General features: G+C 54.7%; 2 protein-coding genes across 2 annotated transcripts; one reads left to right on the top strand and one right to left on the bottom strand.

Moving 5' to 3' along the window:
* The first annotated feature begins 2,761 nt into the window (after positions 1-2,761).
* Positions 2,762-6,038, top strand: PLP2 (proteolipid protein 2). Its single transcript, XM_017861193.1, has 5 exons — positions 2,762-3,038; positions 4,070-4,222; positions 4,326-4,421; positions 5,284-5,374; positions 5,622-6,038. Exons 1-5 carry the CDS (start codon positions 2,943-2,945, stop codon positions 5,642-5,644), a joined length of 459 nt encoding a protein of 152 aa, XP_017716682.1. The 5' UTR covers positions 2,762-2,942; the 3' UTR covers positions 5,645-6,038.
* Positions 6,039-6,145: 107 nt separating this feature from the next.
* Positions 6,146-16,210, bottom strand: PRICKLE3 (prickle planar cell polarity protein 3). The gene is given in 10 exon segments (XM_017861191.1): positions 6,146-7,150; positions 7,153-7,230; positions 7,886-8,185; positions 8,980-9,166; positions 9,263-9,466; positions 10,242-10,379; positions 10,684-10,797; positions 15,024-15,207; positions 15,919-16,004; positions 16,120-16,210. Coding segments are annotated over 8 exon segments (1,659 nt in total). The 5' UTR covers positions 15,132-15,207; positions 15,919-16,004; positions 16,120-16,210; the 3' UTR covers positions 6,146-6,620.
* Between the last annotated feature and the right edge of the window lie 1,003 nt (positions 16,211-17,213).

The raw sequence follows: 17,213 nt of genomic DNA, 5'->3' as shown, positions 1-17,213 counted from the left end.
TTCAGAGAGAAGGGAGAGTCATGAAACTATGAAGCTAGCAAAAGGGGGTTACATTGTGGGAGATGATGGTGGGCTTCTGACCTCTGAAAACATAACTCTTGAGCTGGAACCTGAATGACTAGAAGCCAGGTATATGAAGCACTGAGCGAAGGGCATTGACAGCAGGGGGAATAGCAAGTGCAAAGGCGTTGAAGCGGAACCAGGTTTGTCTTGTTTCAGAAATTCAGACGTGTCCTCGCAGAGTTGGCAAGCACATACTTATCACTGGGAAAAGTATGTTTCATCCCTTCCACTATTCACTCACTCTTCAGGCAAGCAGGGCTGAAAGAGGGGAGCTCTTTCCTTAGTTTTGAGGGGCCTTGTGTTGGCAGAGGGAGCCGGCAGGCCCTTGGGTTGAATCCTCCTGGCCATCCAGTTATGATTCTCCCCCACGTCAAATGAGATGAGAATAAAAACAACATCTAGTCTGGAGAGTGTGTCCCTCAGGGTAACTCTGGGATCCTGATTCCAGGAGACCAGATGCATGTCTTAAATGCAGAAATTAAGGCTGAGCTGGGGGAAATTACTTGCTCAAAATAACACACTTAGCCAGGTATGGTGACTCACACCTGTAATCTCAACACTTTGGGAGGCCAAGGCGGAAGGATTGCTTGAGATCAGGAGTTCAAGACCAGCCTGAGCAACATAGCGAGACCTCGTGTCTACTAAAAAATAAATAAATACAAACAAAGTGTCTACAAATGTCACCCAGCCTTGCACCCCAGGAGCCATCCATTCATCTTGCCAGTCCCCCAGAAATAAACTTTCCTATTCCTCATGTACAATTGTGCTGACTGGCCCCTCTCTTCAGAACCAGGAAACTGAAGGCCAACATTTAGGGCTAGGACTTCCTTGGGATTGCAGAACACAGAATCAGACCTTGGGCTCTCTGGGCTCTAACACTATCACAAAAAATGTTTTTTAAAACAGAGACAAGCTCTCACTACGGTGCCCAGGCTGGTCTCAAACTCCTGAGCTGAAGTGATTCTCCCACCTCGGGTCTCCCAAAGTGCTAGGATTACAGGCATGAGCCACTGCTCCCGGCCTTGGGCTCTAACATTAGAAACAATGCTTGCCCTATTTCTGAGCAACTCAGTGCTCACCAATCCCTGTTCTCACACAGCCTTTACACTGGCAGGGTCTTATCCTCATCACTGCTCAGAGGTTTATTCCACTGTCCGCAATCCATTATCCAAAACTCTGGAGAACAAAAAGCTCTGGAAACCGATGGTTTTCCCACAGGATAGACACTATTTGGTTGCAAAACCTGACCTGATCTAATAAGGAACAATTTTCTTTCTTTCTTTCTGTTTTTCCTTTTTTGGAGACAGGGTCTTACTCTGTTGCCCACGCAGGAGTGCAGTGGTCTGATCATGGTTCACTGCAGCCTGGAACTCCCGGGCTCAAGCAACCCTCCCACCTCCGCCTCCCGAGTGGTTGGGATTACAAGCACACGCCACCATGCCTGGGCTATTTTTTTTTTTTCTTTTTTTCTTCCTTTTTTTTTGAGACAGAGTCTCACTCTGTCGCCCAAGCTGGAGTGCAGTGGTGTGATCTCAGCTCACTGCAACCTCCACCTCCCGAGTTCAAGCAATTCGCCTGCCTCAGCCTCCTGACTAGCTGGGATTATAGGCGCGCACCACCACACCCGGCTCATTTTTTGTGTGTTTTTAGTAGAGACGGGGTTTCACCATGTTGGTCAGGCTGGTCTCGAACTCCTGACCTCGTGATCTGCCTGCCTCGGCCTCCCAAAGTGCTGGGATTACAGGCGTGAGCCACCGTGCCCGGCCGCCTGGGCTAATTTTTAAAATTATTTGTAGACACAGGGTCTCACTATGTTGCCAAGGTTGATCTCGAACTCCTGGGTTCAAGCGATCCTCTTGTCTGAGCCTCCCAGAATGTTGGGATTACTGTCATGAGCCACTGTGCCCAGCGGAGGAACACTTTTCAATCCTACCCAGTTATTGTGAACATTCATACCTTTTCTTGAAGACATACCATTTTGTTTCTTTGTTTGTTTTGCTTTTGTTTTTTTGTTTTGTTTTGTTGTTTTTGAGACGGAGTTTCACTCTTGTTGCCCAGGCTGGAGTGCAATGGCGTGATCTTGGCTCACCGCAACCTCTGCCTCCCAGGTTCAAGCGATTCTCCTGCCTCAGCCTTCCCAGTAGCTGGGATTACAGGCATGCATCACCATGTCCGGCTAATTTTTGTATTTTTAGTAGAAACGGGGTTTCTCCATGTTGGTCAGGCTGGTTTCGAACTGCCGACCTCAGGTGATCCACCGGCCTCGGCCTCCCAAAGTGTTGGGATTACAGACGTGAGCCACGCGCCTGGCCTTTTTTTTTTTTTTTTTTTTTTTTTTTTTTTTTTAAACGCGACAGCTCCAAATCCCGCTGAGAGTATATGCACGGGAAAACTTTCTGAAATCAAAAATATTCTGAATTCTGGTAACATACTGGGCCACAGGTCTTTCGGATTTAACTCTGCCTAGGCCGTTTTATTCAGTTAAGGAAACTGAGTCACTCCCTCCCAAAGCCAGATTCCCGCGGTTCTAAGCTGAAGCTGTCTCGGGTGTATTTGCATTCCAAAAAGGCGAAGGGTCCCTCTGTTACTACTCCTGGTACCTGGAGCTGCCACGCACCCTGGCGATGGGGCGCCTCGGGGGCTGTGCGCCAGGCTGGGAGTATCCTTGGCGGGAGGGGCGAGGGGGCTTCCGGGGCGGCAGCCACCTGGCCCGGCTCCGGCCCCGCCCGCGTCATCTCTGCGCGGTGATTCACTCCCTCCTTCGCCCCGGGGCCCCCTTCCCGGCCAGACGGCGGGCAAGACAGCTGGGTGTGCAGCGTCCTCGAAACCACGAGCAAGCGAGCAGATCCTCCGAGGCACCACGGACTCCAGCCCATGCCATGGCGGATTCTGAGCGCCTCTCGGCCCCTGGCTGCTGGGCCGCCTGCACCAACTTCTCGCGCACCCGAAAGGGAATCCTCCTGTTTGCTGAGATTGTGAGCGACCTGGGGCAGGCGCGTGGGCAAAAGCGGGATGGGGTGGCTGGACCACGCGGAACTGGATGGTCCGGGTGAGGCAGGCACTTGGCCGGGGCGCTCGGCAGTGGGGTGCAGGTGGTGGGTTCACGGTGAAGGCCCGAAACTCGGGGCGCAGGGCGAGTCGGTGGGGTTTGACGAAGGTTGTTGAGATGTGGTAGCCCCCGGGGTGAGGCAAGGAGCCTATAATGCATACGGAGGGCTACGTGGGGGGAGCTGCGTTAACTCATCAGTGGACTCATCGAAGGGGTCCCAGGGTGCTGGGAAGTCGGGGCCTCCTGCGGCAGGGCGTGGCGCGGCCTGGACACAGGAGGGCGGGCTGGCAGCTCGCCCAGGGGCAGGGCCTGTTGGGGTGGGGCCCCCCCCTCGCGCTAGTCCCGCGGTGTAGAGCGCCCCGCCCTTCGCCAGTTCTTCCTTGCCCTTCTGAGGCCGGGCGGGATGTCCTTAGCTTTTCGGGGTTTCCACCCTTCTCAAAGTGGGCGCCGCCTTTGAGTCACTTGTAAAAGGGGTGCGGCGCCTTTAACGGAGTCCTGCCTCTCTGGTGTCACTCTCACCGCTTCCCAAAGGGGTTGCTGGGGGAACCGCGTGTTCAGCCCCGTTCAAGGCCACAAAGCCGGGGTCAGCGGGGCTCACAAAACACCTGGCAGCACCACTCCCCTCAGGCTGCCCATATCCTAGAAGGGAAAAGGGGAGGAAACTGAGGCACCCAACTCTACTTCTTACTTGCTGGGTGACCCTGGCCAAGCCATTAAACCTCTCTGTACCTCAGTTTTCTCATCTACAAATTAGAGAGAGTAGTAATAGTACCCAGAACATTAGATTGTCCTAACGATTGAATTTGGAACACAGTGAGCACATAAAAAGTGTTTAGCTATTATTGTGTGTCATTTCCCCAGCGCTCATAGTCATTCGAGTATGGGACTTCTAATTTAAACCAATCTCCTCAGCCCTGGTTGCTGATTGAGGTCCCCTTTCCCATGTCACCCTTCCAGATATTATGCCTGGTGATCCTGATCTGCTTCAGTGCCTCCACACCAGGCTACTCCTCCTTGTCGGTGGTTGAGATGATCCTTGCTGCTATTTTCTTTGTTGTCTACATGTGTGACCTGCACACCAAGATACCATTCATCAACTGGCCTTGGAGTGTGAGAAGGGGTCCACAATGGCAAGGCCAGGGAGGGGTCTGGGCAGTTAGGATTGTCGGGGGACTGTGGATGCTGACTTCCCTCTTCTCCCTACACCTCACAGGATTTCTTCCGAACCCTCATAGCGGCAATCCTCTACCTGATCACCTCCATTGTTGTCCTTGTTGAGAGAGGAAACCACTCCAAAATCGTCGCAGGGGTAAAGGCCATGGGAGCAGCTCTGAAGCACAGAGTGAAGGGTTTGAGGAGCCAGGGGCCATTTCTGCCTTAGCTTCCGGCAGAAATCGTGTGGCCCACAGCAAGTCACACTTGTCCTCAGGGCATGGAGGGAAGTTTGGCACAGGACTTGCTTTTGCCTCCCAAGGCCTTCATTTGCTGTGAAGGGCAGTCCCTTGTCAGACACAAAGACCTTGGTGAGAAGTACAAACAGGTGGCCCCTTTGTCAACGCACTGGACTACCATCTGCAAGAACTTTGTCCCAAATGTAGTAGGAATTGGGGCTGGGTGCAGTGGCTCATGCCTGTATTCCCAGCACTTTGGGAGTCTGAGGCCGAGGCAGGCAGATCACTTGAGGTCAGGAGTTCAAAACCAGCCTGGCCAACATGTCGAAACCCCGTCTCCACTAAAAATACAAAAATTAGCGGGGTGTGGTGGCGGGTGCCTGTAGTCCCAGCTACTCAGGAGGCTGAGGCAGAAGAATCACTTGAACCCAGGAGACAAAGCTTGCAGCGAGTCAAGATTGTGTCACTGCACTCCAGCCTGGGTGACAGATGGGTGACAGAGTGAGACTGTGTCTTAAAAAAAAAAAAAGTATAAATTGAATTGTGCCCCTACGTGTAGGGCCACAGTGTGGCCTCCCTGTGTTGAGAGGTATAGGAGGATGGAGAGTGGGGTAGGATGAATTCTCTTGGCCTTTCCCTGGGGTTCTTTGGCTTCCCAACCTGGGGCTTGAGTCCCGTCCTGCATGGGGCAGGTGCTGGAGGTGGTAGATACAAGAAGATAAGAGACTGAGTAACCTGACTACCTAATCTAACCCTCCTCACTCCTATCCTGTCCCCCAGGTACTGGGCCTAATCGCTACGTGCCTCTTTGGCTATGATGCCTATGTCACCTTCCCCTTTCGGCAGCCAAGACATACAGCAGCCCCCACTGGTAAGGGTGTGTGTGTATTGGTTGGGGGTAAGGGGGTTGCTGAGAGGGCAGAGGATAAAAGGAAAGGGATCTCTTAAAGGCATGAATGCCAACTCTGGTCCCGTATTGGTACTTATGGCTTTTGTACCAATAGGTACCATAAGCTTCAGTATTCTTGTGTGTAAAATGTTCATGGACTTTGGATCTTGTTTTTAAAAAATGGGCATATAGATTCAGCCAATGCTTTCTCTCTTTTCCTCACCTGCAGACCCCGCAGATGGCCCGGTGTAGGCGAGCTCCCTTCATTTCTTTCTGCAATCTGCAAATAACTCCTCCATTGAAATAACTCCTCCCCACCCCAACAACAATATTCCCAGCCAACCAACTCCCACTCCCTCATAGAGGTAAAAGTGCCTTTATTGGGAGACTTTTGTCTTCCAGCCTGCCAATCAACCCTCCTGGGTGTGGCCACCATACGCCTGTGCCTAGGTCCTCCTTCTGCAGGATCCAATAGGAGACACCAGTTCTGCCTGAACCATGCCCCCACCTAATTCACAAAATGAGGGAAGGGGGGAGTTAGATTTCAGAGTCCAGTCCCCAGGTTGGGACTCATCCAAATAATCTCCTCGGTGTGGGCGGCGGTTCTGTAGAGGGATAAATGAATAATAAACATTGTTAAAATATATGATAATGAATAAAGTAATCCTTTCATCAAATGTGGATAAATTTCAAGCATCAGGAGGGGGAAATGGAGTGGAAACAGCTGCGGCAAGGAGGCAAAGAAGCCAGGCCTGTTTTACAACAAATATTAAATTACTTCAATAATACAAACGAAAGTCCTGGTGCGGTGGCTCATGCCTGTAATCCCAGTCCTTTGGGAGGCAGCGGGAGGATTGCTTGAGCTCAGGAGTTCTAGACTAGCCTGGGCAGCATGGCAAAATCCCATCTCTACCAAAAAATTAAAAAATTAGTTGGGCACGCTGACACGAGCCAGGAGTCCCAGCTACTTGGGAGGCTGAGGTGGGAGGATCACTTAAGCCCAAAACTTTTGAGGCTGCAGTGAGCCGTGATCATACCACTGCACTCCAGCCTGGGCAGTAGAGCAGATCATGTCTCTAAAACAGAAACAAAAGTAGAAACAAACAGACAAAGGAGGGAGGAAGAGGATTTATGACTTGGGTTGTGGGGCAGGGCATGGGGGTGAGGGGCATGGGCCTCATCGTCTACTCTGACTGGAGAATGGAGCCCCCTCCAGGAAGGCCTGCCTTCAAGCCACGATGCAGTTCTTGTCTCGGGTCTGTCGGGTCTGTCGAGGCATCCCTGGGCGAGAGTCCCTGGGGAGCGATAAAGATGGGGAGTTGAAGGTCTCCGTTGCATTGTCCTGAGCAGGCATGGGCCTGCACAAATGCGGGGGCAGAGGGATGCGCTCTCCTAGGAAGAAGCCATCATCCTGTGAGGATTCGGAACTGGAACTGGAGGGCGAGCTGGAGCAAGATCCCCAGTCTGACCCTGATCCCGCGTCACATTGATAGTGGCGACGTCTGCTTGGGTGGCGGCGGTGGTGGTGATGGTGATGGTGATGGTGATTATGACGGTGGCGGTGACGGCTGGGGACCCTGGGTGGGGGACTGCGTGGCCTGCGGCGCTGGGCCGGGGGTGCACTCAGGGTCCGGCGCGGACCTCCTTCAGACACGAGAGGGTCGCGGAAGCTGACGCGTGGGGTGCTCTGGCGACCGAAGGCACTATCATCTGGGCGCAGGTTAGGCTGGCCGGGGGACTCTGGGGGCGGCTCGGGGCACTGCGGAGCCCCAGCTCCGGCATGGAGTGGCGGTGGGGAGCCCCTCTCAGAAAGCGGGAAGGCTCCTCGGGGCCTGCAGCTGTTAAGGGGGAGACAGAGCGACTCCTTGTATCTGCCCTCCCACTGGCCCCCTTCTGAGGGGAGGCCTGCGAAAGGGCCTTCTTTCTTCCACTAAGACTGGGAAAGTGGGGGCAGGGGTCGGAGAAGGGCAGGGAGGTGGGGAGTCTGGGAAGTGTGAGGCCTGGAGCAGGCTCTGGGTGGAGAGAGGGTTGGAAGGAAGAACACGGAGCAAGATGGGACTGGTGTGGGGGGCGTGGCCAGGGCACGGGGAGTGGCCAGGACACCGAGGGTGCCTTCCGATGGAAGCGGTGTGGCATAGGCTGGAGTAGATTTGGTTTGCGATAAATGGAGTGGGGCCTGACTGCAGAGGATGAAGGGTGACCAGCTGGAGAAGAGGAAGAGGAACTTGGGGTCAAGCAGAGACAAGTTGAGGTAGGGGACCGGCCCTGTATTGACAGGGTGGAACCAGGGTTCACGAGGCAGATGTAGTTTGGGATGGAGACCAGGCCTGGACTGGTGTGGGGAAGGAGGATGAGCTGAGAAATGGGCGGGGCCCAGGGATGCAGCAGGTGAAGGGTCTGGGCGAGTCAAGGAGGAAGGGCCAGGGTTGAGTCAGGGGCAAGGAGGTAGGGTTGACTGGGCTGTGGCTGGGTGTGGCTGGAGGGTTAGCTCACCTGGTGCTGACTCCGTGCAGGTGCCTTTGGTGGTGGTCTCTGATGCCCCCTCTGCAGCAGAGAAAGCGGCTGTGGAGGCTGCAAGTGGGCCTGTAACAGTGCCAGCACTCCAGCTGCGGCGGCCCGGCCCTGGAGCTGTGGGTTCGGAGCCAAGGCTGCAGGCTCGAGAGCAGAAGATTAGGCCTCGGCGTGGCAGGAATGGACGGCCCAGCAGGGCCCGCCCACAGCGACTACAGCAGAAGCAGCGGTCTGAGGCATGCCAGTGCTGGCCCTCGTAAGCCATCTGGCCTTGGTCCAGGCCTGTGGGGAACCACCAGGGGGAAAAACTGAGGCAGAACTCCCAGGCATACCCCTTCCTCTCGTGAATGAGTCCCTTCTCAGGAAGAGGTGGGGAATCCCAGGCAGGGGACCCCTAGGTGCCTTCCTCCCTCCTCCAGAATGGGGCCCTTTTGGAGAAAGCAGGAAACAGGTTTTGGTTCTCTCCTGGAGACTGGCTGGTGAACCTCTCTCTCACTCCTCCCTTTCTTTCACAGGGTGCTCTCTCCCAGAGCAGGGTGGGCATTGGACTCTAAGATTCCGGCCAGGCTTAGACATTAAGGGGTGGCTCCAGGCGGAAGGAGAATGGAAGGTGTGGCCTGAAGAGGAGGCTTGGCTGGTAGGGGCAGGGCTTAACAGGTGGGAGTGGCCCTGGTGAGAAAGGAGTGGTTCTCATAGGGTAGGGTGTAGCTAGAAGCTAGGTCTGACCTAGGCTGATACAGGAGAGTGGAGGAGAACCGGGCACAGCTTGGGGTGGTGGAGGCTAGGGGTAGGGGGAGCCCTGGGGCTGGAATTAGAGCATAAGCACCCTCTGGAAGTGGGTGTAGATGTGTGGTGGTGGCCTAGCATTGTGTAGGTGGGATTTAGAAAGCATGGCATAGTGGGGACATTGGGAGTGGGACTTGCAGCCAAGCATACAGGCCTGTAGTGTTGGGGCTGGACAAAGTACAGGGCACAATGAAGGATGGGGCCTGGAGGACGGGAGGAGTCCTGGTGGGGTAGGGCTGTGGCCCAGCTGTCCATCCATCCCTCTGTCCAGTCCCACCGCATTCACCCACCGATGTGCTCCCCACAGCCATCACAGTACTCCGCATGGCGGGCCTCGTAGCAGGCGCAGCAGTGGGGGCGGCTCTGACGCATGACGTAGCGCTGCCCTCCTAGCGAAGCTTCACACTCAAAGCAGCAGAAGTGATCCATGTGCCAGTGGCGGCCCTCAGCCTCTGTGCACTCAGGGGAGAAGATGATCTGGGGGACGCAGGCCATCTGCGGCTGTCAGATGAGCCTGCTCCTGGCCCTGCCCACCCACCCTCCACTCCCACCCCTGGGCAGGGAGGCCCAAACCTCGTCACAGGCCTGGCAGCGTGGACGCAGGCATTCGGCATGGTGACGCCCGCAGTAGACCTTGCCAGCATGGTAGAAGTAGATGAGGTCAACCAGCAGTTCCCGGCATGTGGTGCACACGAAGCATTGTGGGTGCCAGCAGGCACCCAGGCCTGCACGGCTGGCAAACACTGCAATATCTCCACCTCCAATCTGCTTCCCACACTGCCACGAGACAAGCACCAAGATGGTTACCGTTACCGTCACCAAGATGGTCAGATGGATGGGGTCAGCCAAAGTATGTTACACTTGGGCCTTTCCCACGGTGAACCTTTGTGACCAGCCCCACGCACGGGGTAACTTTGACACAGGCCCTGCCTATACCAGGGATGGGGTTGGGCGGTACCTTAGAGACTGACCCTGCTCATGGGGGAAGCCGTAGAGACAGGCCCTACCCATGGTAGGTGGCCTTACAGGCAAGCCTCTCTCATCAGGGGTGGGGAAGACAGACAGGCCAGGCCTAGTGGGGGAAACCACAGAGACAGTCTCCACCCACCGGGACCTTAGCAATAGATCTCACCTAACAGTAGGATCTAAGGACAGGCCCTGCCCACCACTGGGCCCTGCAGACAGGCCCTGCCACTGTGGGTCAGCTCTTGAGGACAAGTTCTGACCACAGGAGGACCAAAGAGACAGCCCATGCCCCATGTCCACTGCACAGAGGGGGAGAAAAACACACTAGGTCCTCCTTACAGATAAACCCTACACGACAGTGGGATCGATGAGACAGGTCCCTGTCCACCAGGGGTTGCCTTAGAGGCAGTCCCTGCCCAACAGTGAGATGTGAGGAACAGACCCCGCCCACAAGAGGGGACACTAGAGATAGCTCACTGGGGCTTAAGTGGCAGGCCTCATCTTCCCAGTGCTTGGAAGATGTGTCCTGCTCCCCAGGGCTTGGAGCAGAGGCACTGCTCACTCGCTGAGGCCCTCCACGGCTCACCTCTTCACAGATGGCCCCAGTGATGGTCACCGGGAAGATGCGCACGATGCCACGCCCCAGATTCTCCCGCTTCCGCTGCTGGCTAAAGGCTCGGAGCTCTTTCTTTTCCTCCTCTTCCAGTGCTGTGCAGTACTGTGCCTGGGAGGGGAAGGCATCTCCCAGGCTCCTCCCTTTATGCCTGTCCCTGCCTCTCTTCCAGATTTCATCCATGTCCCGAAAGTTTACTTCTAGGTCTTTCTATAGATGGTGCCTCCTGCCTGAAGTACCCACCTCTACTTCCAAGGCCCAGCTGTGGTTTTGCCAAGGAATGTCCCCTGATGACCCCTGCCTGTCTGAACCACTCACCTCAGATCAGCTCACCCTTCCTCCTCTGATCCTGCCCTGCACTGACCCAGGCTGTGCCCTGTGCCTGGCATGCCCTTCCTGTCTTCTCTCTCCTCACCTCACTGTCGTGTGGGGGCAGCTGGTGCAGCAGCTGCTTGATCCTGTATTTCTCCCCAGGACTGTTGACGTAGGGGACCTTGTCCTCTGGGAGGCAGCTGAAAAATTGATATACCTGGGAGGACACAGGAGTGGGAGAAAACAACTGAAATGAGAGGTGAGTTGGGATACAGTGAGAAGGCGGGTCCCTATTTCTCTGAGAAAATGAAAGGCATCAGGAGAGACCTTCTGACTTCCCCATCTCTCCTTCCTAAAGGCAGATCATTTCCCTCACCTCCCAGCTCCCAAACACGCTGAGGGTTCCTGCATGTCTTGACCTCACTTCCTCCTCCAGCTGCTGATCCACTTTTTTTTTTTGAGACGGAGTCTCGCTCTTTGCCCAAGCTGGAGTGCAGTGGCGTGATCTAGGCTCACTGCAACGTCTGCCTCCCAGGTTCAAGCGATTCTCCTGCCTCAGCCTCCTGAACAGCTGGGATTACAGGCATGAGCCACCGCTCCTGGTCTACTGGTCCACTTTTCTTTTTCCCTTTACAGGAAAATTCCTCAGAAAGTTATGAGCACTTGTGTTCACTCCACTTCCTCTCCTTCCAATCTCTCTTGAGCCTACTCTAGGCAGGCTTCCGTTCCCATCCCTCTTCCAAAGCTGTCAAGGTCATTGATGACTTCCTCATTGTTAAAATAATTGTTCAGGTCTCAGTCGTCATCAGACTTGATGATGGCAGCACTGCACCAGGCTGACCACTCTCTCTTCCTGGAAACACTTTCTTCCCTTGGCTTCCAGGACACCACACAGTCCAGGTTTTCCTTCCACCTTATTGGCTGCTCCTTCTTTGCCCCTGTTTTGGCTTCTCCTCAACTAGCTGACCACTAAATGCGGGAGGATCCTAGGACTCAGCTCTTGGTCCTCTTGCCTCTGTCTACATTCAGTTTCTTGGGAATTAGATTCAACCTTGTGGCTGTAAATATCATCTACTTGGCTAATGTGTCACCTCCAGCCTGTGACACATAATGACAAACACATACTTCCAGCCCTGTAACTTATCCCTTGAGTTCCAGGCAATGTGGCTATTTAGAAGTCTAACAGGCATCTCAAACTCCAGATGGCCAGAACTAAACTTATGTTCTTACCCCTCAAACTCGCTCCTGTCTTGGCCTCTCCCACATCAGTTAATCTACCTATTCTCAGAGTCATCTTTCACTCCTCTTTCTCCCATCCCCACAAGCAAATCCTCTGAGCGCTACTTCCAAAATATAGGCTGAGCACCGTGGCTCACACCTGTAATCCCAGCACTTTAGGAGGCCCAGAGGGGAAGATAGCTTGAGCCCAGGAGTCCAAGACCACCCTGGGCAACATGGCAATACCCCATCTCTACAAAAAATACAAAATCATCCAGGCGTGGTGATGCATGCCTGTAGTCCCAGCTACTTGGGAGAGAGTGAGACTCTCTTTCTCTCTCTCTCTCTCTCTTTATTGAAACGGAATTTCACTCTTGTTGCCCAGGCTGGAGTGCAATGGCATGATCTGGGCTCCCTGCAACCTCCGCCTCCCGGGTTCAAGCGATTCTCCTGCTTCAGCCTCCCGAGTAGCATGCGCCACCACGCCTGGCTAATTGTTTTGTATTTTAGTAGAGACGAGGTTGTTTCTCCATGTTGGTCAGGCTGGTCTCAAACTCCCGACCTCAGGCAATCTGCCCGCCTCGGCCTCCCAAAGTGGGGAGATTACAGGCGTGAGCCACTGCNCCTTGTGGCTGTAAATATCATCTACTTGGCTAATGTGTCACCTCCAGCCTGTGACACATAATGACAAACACATACTTCCAGCCCTGTAACTTATCCCTTGAGTTCCAGGCAATGTGGCTATTTAGAAGTCTAACAGGCATCTCAAACTCCAGATGGCCAGAACTAAACTTATGTTCTTACCCCTCAAACTCGCTCCTGTCTTGGCCTCTCCCACATCAGTTAATCTACCTATTCTCAGAGTCATCTTTCACTCCTCTTTCTCCCATCCCCACAAGCAAATCCTCTGAGCGCTACTTCCAAAATATAGGCTGAGCACCGTGGCTCACACCTGTAATCCCAGCACTTTAGGAGGCCCAGAGGGGAAGATAGCTTGAGCCCAGGAGTCCAAGACCACCCTGGGCAACATGGCAATACCCCATCTCTACAAAAAATACAAAAATCATCCAGGCGTGGTGATGCATGCCTGTAGTCCCAGCTACTTGGGAGAGAGTGAGACTCTCTTTCTCTCTCTCTCTCTCTCTTTATTGAAACGGAATTTCACTCTTGTTGCCCAGGCTGGAGTGCAATGGCATGATCTGGGCTCCCTGCAACCTCCGCCTCCCGGGTTCAAGCGATTCTCCTGCTTCAGCCTCCCGAGTAGCATGCGCCACCACGCCTGGCTAATTGTTTTGTATTTTTAGTAGAGACGAGGTTGTTTCTCCATGTTGGTCAGGCTGGTCTCAAACTCCCGACCTCAGGCAATCTGCCCGCCTCGGCCTCCCAAAGTGGGGAGATTACAGGCGTGAGCCACTGCACCCGGCCTTTTTTTTTTTTTTTTTTTTGAGACAGGGTCTTGCTCTGTCGCCCAGGCTGGAGTGCAGTGGCACATTCTCAGCTCACTGCAACCTCTGCCTCCTGCGTTCAAGGAATTCTTGTGGCTCAGCCTCCTGAGTAGTTGGGATTACAGGCTTCTGCCATCATGCCAGGCTAATTTTTGTATTTTTAGTAGAGATGGGGTTTCACTATGTTGGCCAGGCTGGTCTCAAACTCCTGACCTCAAGTGATCCACTCACCTTGGCCTCCCAAAGTGCTGGGATTACAGGTGTGAGCCACCATGCTGGCCTCTCTCTCTGTCTGTCTGTCTCTTTCTCTCCACATATATATAACTCCTTTCAGTGCCAGCGCCATCATCATCAGGTTCCTCACTGGTCTCCTGATTCCACCCTTATTCCTCCAGGCTGTCCTCTGCTCACAACCCTCTTGCGACTTTCCCTTCATTCACAGGCAAAGTCAAAGTCCTCTCCATAGCCCCTGCCACATCTCTGACCTGATCTCCAGCTGATCTCCCCCTTGCTCACTCTGCTTCAGCAGCACTGGCCTTGCCATCCCTTACATATGCCAAGCACACTCCTGCCTCAGGACCTTGGCATTAGCTATGCCCTTTGCCTGCGTGAGTCACTGTAACCTTAGATATCTGAATGGCTCACTTCTTACCTCCTTTTGGGCGACTCAACCATTACATTCTCACAGAGGCTTACTCTGGGCACCCTATTTACAATTCTAGTGTCTCTCTCCCTCCCTCCCTCCCTGCCTCCCTCTTTCTTCACCCCACATTCCTTGCTTTTTAATTCCATAGCCCTTATACCATCTGACATATATTTACAGGTTTGTTTATTGGGTGTTCCTCCTTTACAGAATCTACCCTCCACCTGGGCAGATTTTTTTTTTTTTTAAGGAGTATCACTCTGTTGCCCAGGCTGGAGTGCAGTGGCAAGATCTCAGCTCACTGCAACCTCTGCTTCCTGGGTTCAAACAATTCTCCTGCCTCAGCCTCCTGAGTAGCTAGGATTACAGGTGCGCACCACCACACCCAGCTAATTTTTGTACTTTTAGTAGAGACGGGGTTTTGCCATGTTGGCCAGGCTGGTCTCAAACTCCTGACCTCAAGTAATCCACCCGCCTCGGCCTCCCAAAGTGCTGGGATTACAGGCGTGAACCACCACGCCTGTGGGCAGATATGTTATTTTGTGTTTTGCTCACTGCTGTGTCCTCAGTGCCTATAACAGTGTCTCACATGCAGTAGGTGCCCCATAACTATGTGTTGAATGACTCAATCAATGAAGTCATGTGGTGAATGAAGTGCTGGGAGGGTAGAATAGGGAGTGGGACCAGGCATGGTGGCTTGCTCTTGTGATCTCAGGACTTTGGGAGGCCGAGGCAGGATCACTTGAGCCCAGGAGTTCAACACCAGCCTGGGCAACAAGGGAGACCCTGTCTCTGCAAAAAATTTTTTAAAATAGCCAGGCATGGTGGCATGTGCCTGCAGTCCCAGCTACAAGGGAGGCTGTGGTGGGCAACAGAGTGAGGCCCTGTCTCAAAAACAAACAATCAAAAAGAACAGGATTGGGGTGAACAGGCCCTGAGCAACTGGTCCCTCAGTCACCCAAGGTATGGGGGGCTGACCACTCCTCGATCACAGACGGGCCAGAAGGACCCTCGGTCTGACTGCACACTCTAGCATAGCCCCAGAAATAGGTTCCCACCTGAGTGTGTGTGTGTGTGTATGTGAGCATTAGTGTGCAACCACTGGACAGCAAGAGTGGAGGGCTGGCCTCTGGTCACCTGCTCCGGCTTAAGGCCTGGGGGCACCCAGGCATACTCCTCCGATGCACAGCCTGAGTCGTCGTCGGAGATGGAGTGGCGCTGGAAGTCCGAGATTAGCCGGCACATGATGCGTTCCAAGTCCACAGGCACCGCGTGCACTGCGTGCTCCTCCCGCGGGCATTTGCAATGCTGGCAGATCTTTCTGAGAGGGCCGGGATGGGGGTCAGTTACTAAGGGGTCGCCCACCTGAACCCCTCGGCAGCCCAGGTCCAACGGAGGAGCCGGGACGTGCAGATTATCACCACCAAAGGGCTGTGAGCCGGGAAGGGGATCTGGGCCTGGGGGCGGGGCTGCAGGAGGTGGGCCTGTGAGCCAGGGAGTGGCTGGGCTGTGAGCCAGAGGACAGGTCGTGGGGAGTGGGACGCTTTGTGGGGGTACTTTCACTAGACACAGGCATCTAACCTGTGGTGAGGCTCTGAACTTGTGGGCTCTGAGCCTGTGGGTAGGGCCTGAGTCTGGGGGCTGTAGGCGCTGTCTATTGGGTGCAGGGCTCCAGCAGGAGGATAGGACGCTGGGCCTGGGAGAGTAGGTCTGAGTCTAAGAGGGGTGCTGGAGGCCAGTGGGCAGTGCTCAGAGCTAGGGACGAAGAATCTCCCTAGGGATGCGACTCAGCGGCTACGGTAGAACTCTTCTGGGGGCGGGGCTGCATAGTGGGTGGAGCTCTCCTGGGAACCGGACTTTTGGGAATGAGTTAGGGGGCGGGGCTCTGAATCTGAGCCTGAGGCTCTTTTCCCAACTGCGATCCCTCTGTAGGCGGAGCTCAAGCGTAGGGGCGTGGCCTAAGCCTCCTGGATCCCCCCCCACCGAAGGCGGAGCTCTGAAAAAGGCGAGGCCCTTTAGGGGAGCCACTTACCTCCAGCCGTGGAGCAGGAAGCCGGGGCACTGCTCCCTGCAGGAGTTGCAGGGCTGGCCCCGGTCTGGGTCCTCTGCCTCTGGAGGCTGCAGTGGGCGGGAGCAGATGCAGGGCCGGGTGAGGCGCGGAAGCAGGGAAAGAGAAGTCAACGCCCGCCCCTCCACTTCATTGCCCGCGACCGCACGCTGGGGCCTGTCTTACCTGGGCAGCGCTGGGCAGGCTGGGACAGCGCCCAGAGTGCGGGGGAGCGGGACACAACCGAGGCAGAGGCGGGGCAGTTGAAGCCACCTCCTTATATGTCCCCTTTTCAGGGAATTCCCCTCCTTAGGCTGGCCTCGAATCCCCCCTTCCCGTCCGCCCCTAGCCTCAGACACCTCCCACCAGCCTTAGATCCTTTCAGGGCTCAACCATCTCCCCGAGAATTCAGAGTACTCTCCCCACTAGGGCACAGAGCCCCTACTCTGGGCATCCTCTCCCAGGCTTCATCCTGGTTCCTTCTCCATCTACGCCGCCAGCAGCACTCCAGTTCCACAGGGTAGGAGACGAGACCCCATCCTTCCTTGAGATCCCCACGTGAACCCCTGCCCCTCTCTTCACAAGCTCAGGAGCTCCTCCCCCAAACCCTGGCCTCATGTCCTGATACCCAAGGAACTGGGGACCCTTCCCCAGGATCTCAGGAGGTCCCTGCTGAGAAACCCCCATCCCAATAAACCCCCATCCCAAGAAACCTTGGCCTTTACCCCTCCTATCCTAGGGCTATTTATTCCTTTTCTGGACCACCAAACCCAGACCCCACATTCCCAGGTCAGAGACCCACTCCAAAGGAACTGAAAGACCCTCCTGTCTAAGAAGTCACAAACTCCCTTGCTCAGGCGGAACCCTGGAAGCCTTGTTCCCCCAAATCCCAGTCTCTTGACCGTCAGCATTTCGGCATCCCAGGAGTGCAGGACTCCATCCGTCCATCCACATTCCTCCAAGGTACTGTGTCCTTTAGAAGCTGAGGAGGTTCGCCGGGTGCGGTGGCTCACGCCTATAATCCCGGCACTTTGGGAGGCCGAGGTGGGCGGATCACCTGAGGTCAGGAGTTCGAGAGCAGCCTGACCAACATGGTGAAACCCTGTCTGTACTAAAATACAAAAATTAGCCAGGCGTGGTGGTGGGCGCCTGTAATCCCAGGTACACGGGAGGCTGAAGCAGAAGAATCGCTTGAACCCAGGAGGCGGAGGTTGCAGTGAGCTGAGATAGCGCCACTGCATTCCAGCCTGGGTGACAGAGAAAGACTCCGTCTCAAAAAA

This window comes from Rhinopithecus bieti, unplaced genomic scaffold (genome assembly GCF_001698545.2).
Source record: "Rhinopithecus bieti isolate Rb0 unplaced genomic scaffold, ASM169854v2 scaffold_59762, whole genome shotgun sequence".
NCBI lineage: Eukaryota > Metazoa > Chordata > Mammalia > Primates > Cercopithecidae > Rhinopithecus > Rhinopithecus bieti.
Note: the sequence above shows the minus strand (reverse complement) of the source record. Positions and strands in the feature narration are given on the sequence as shown.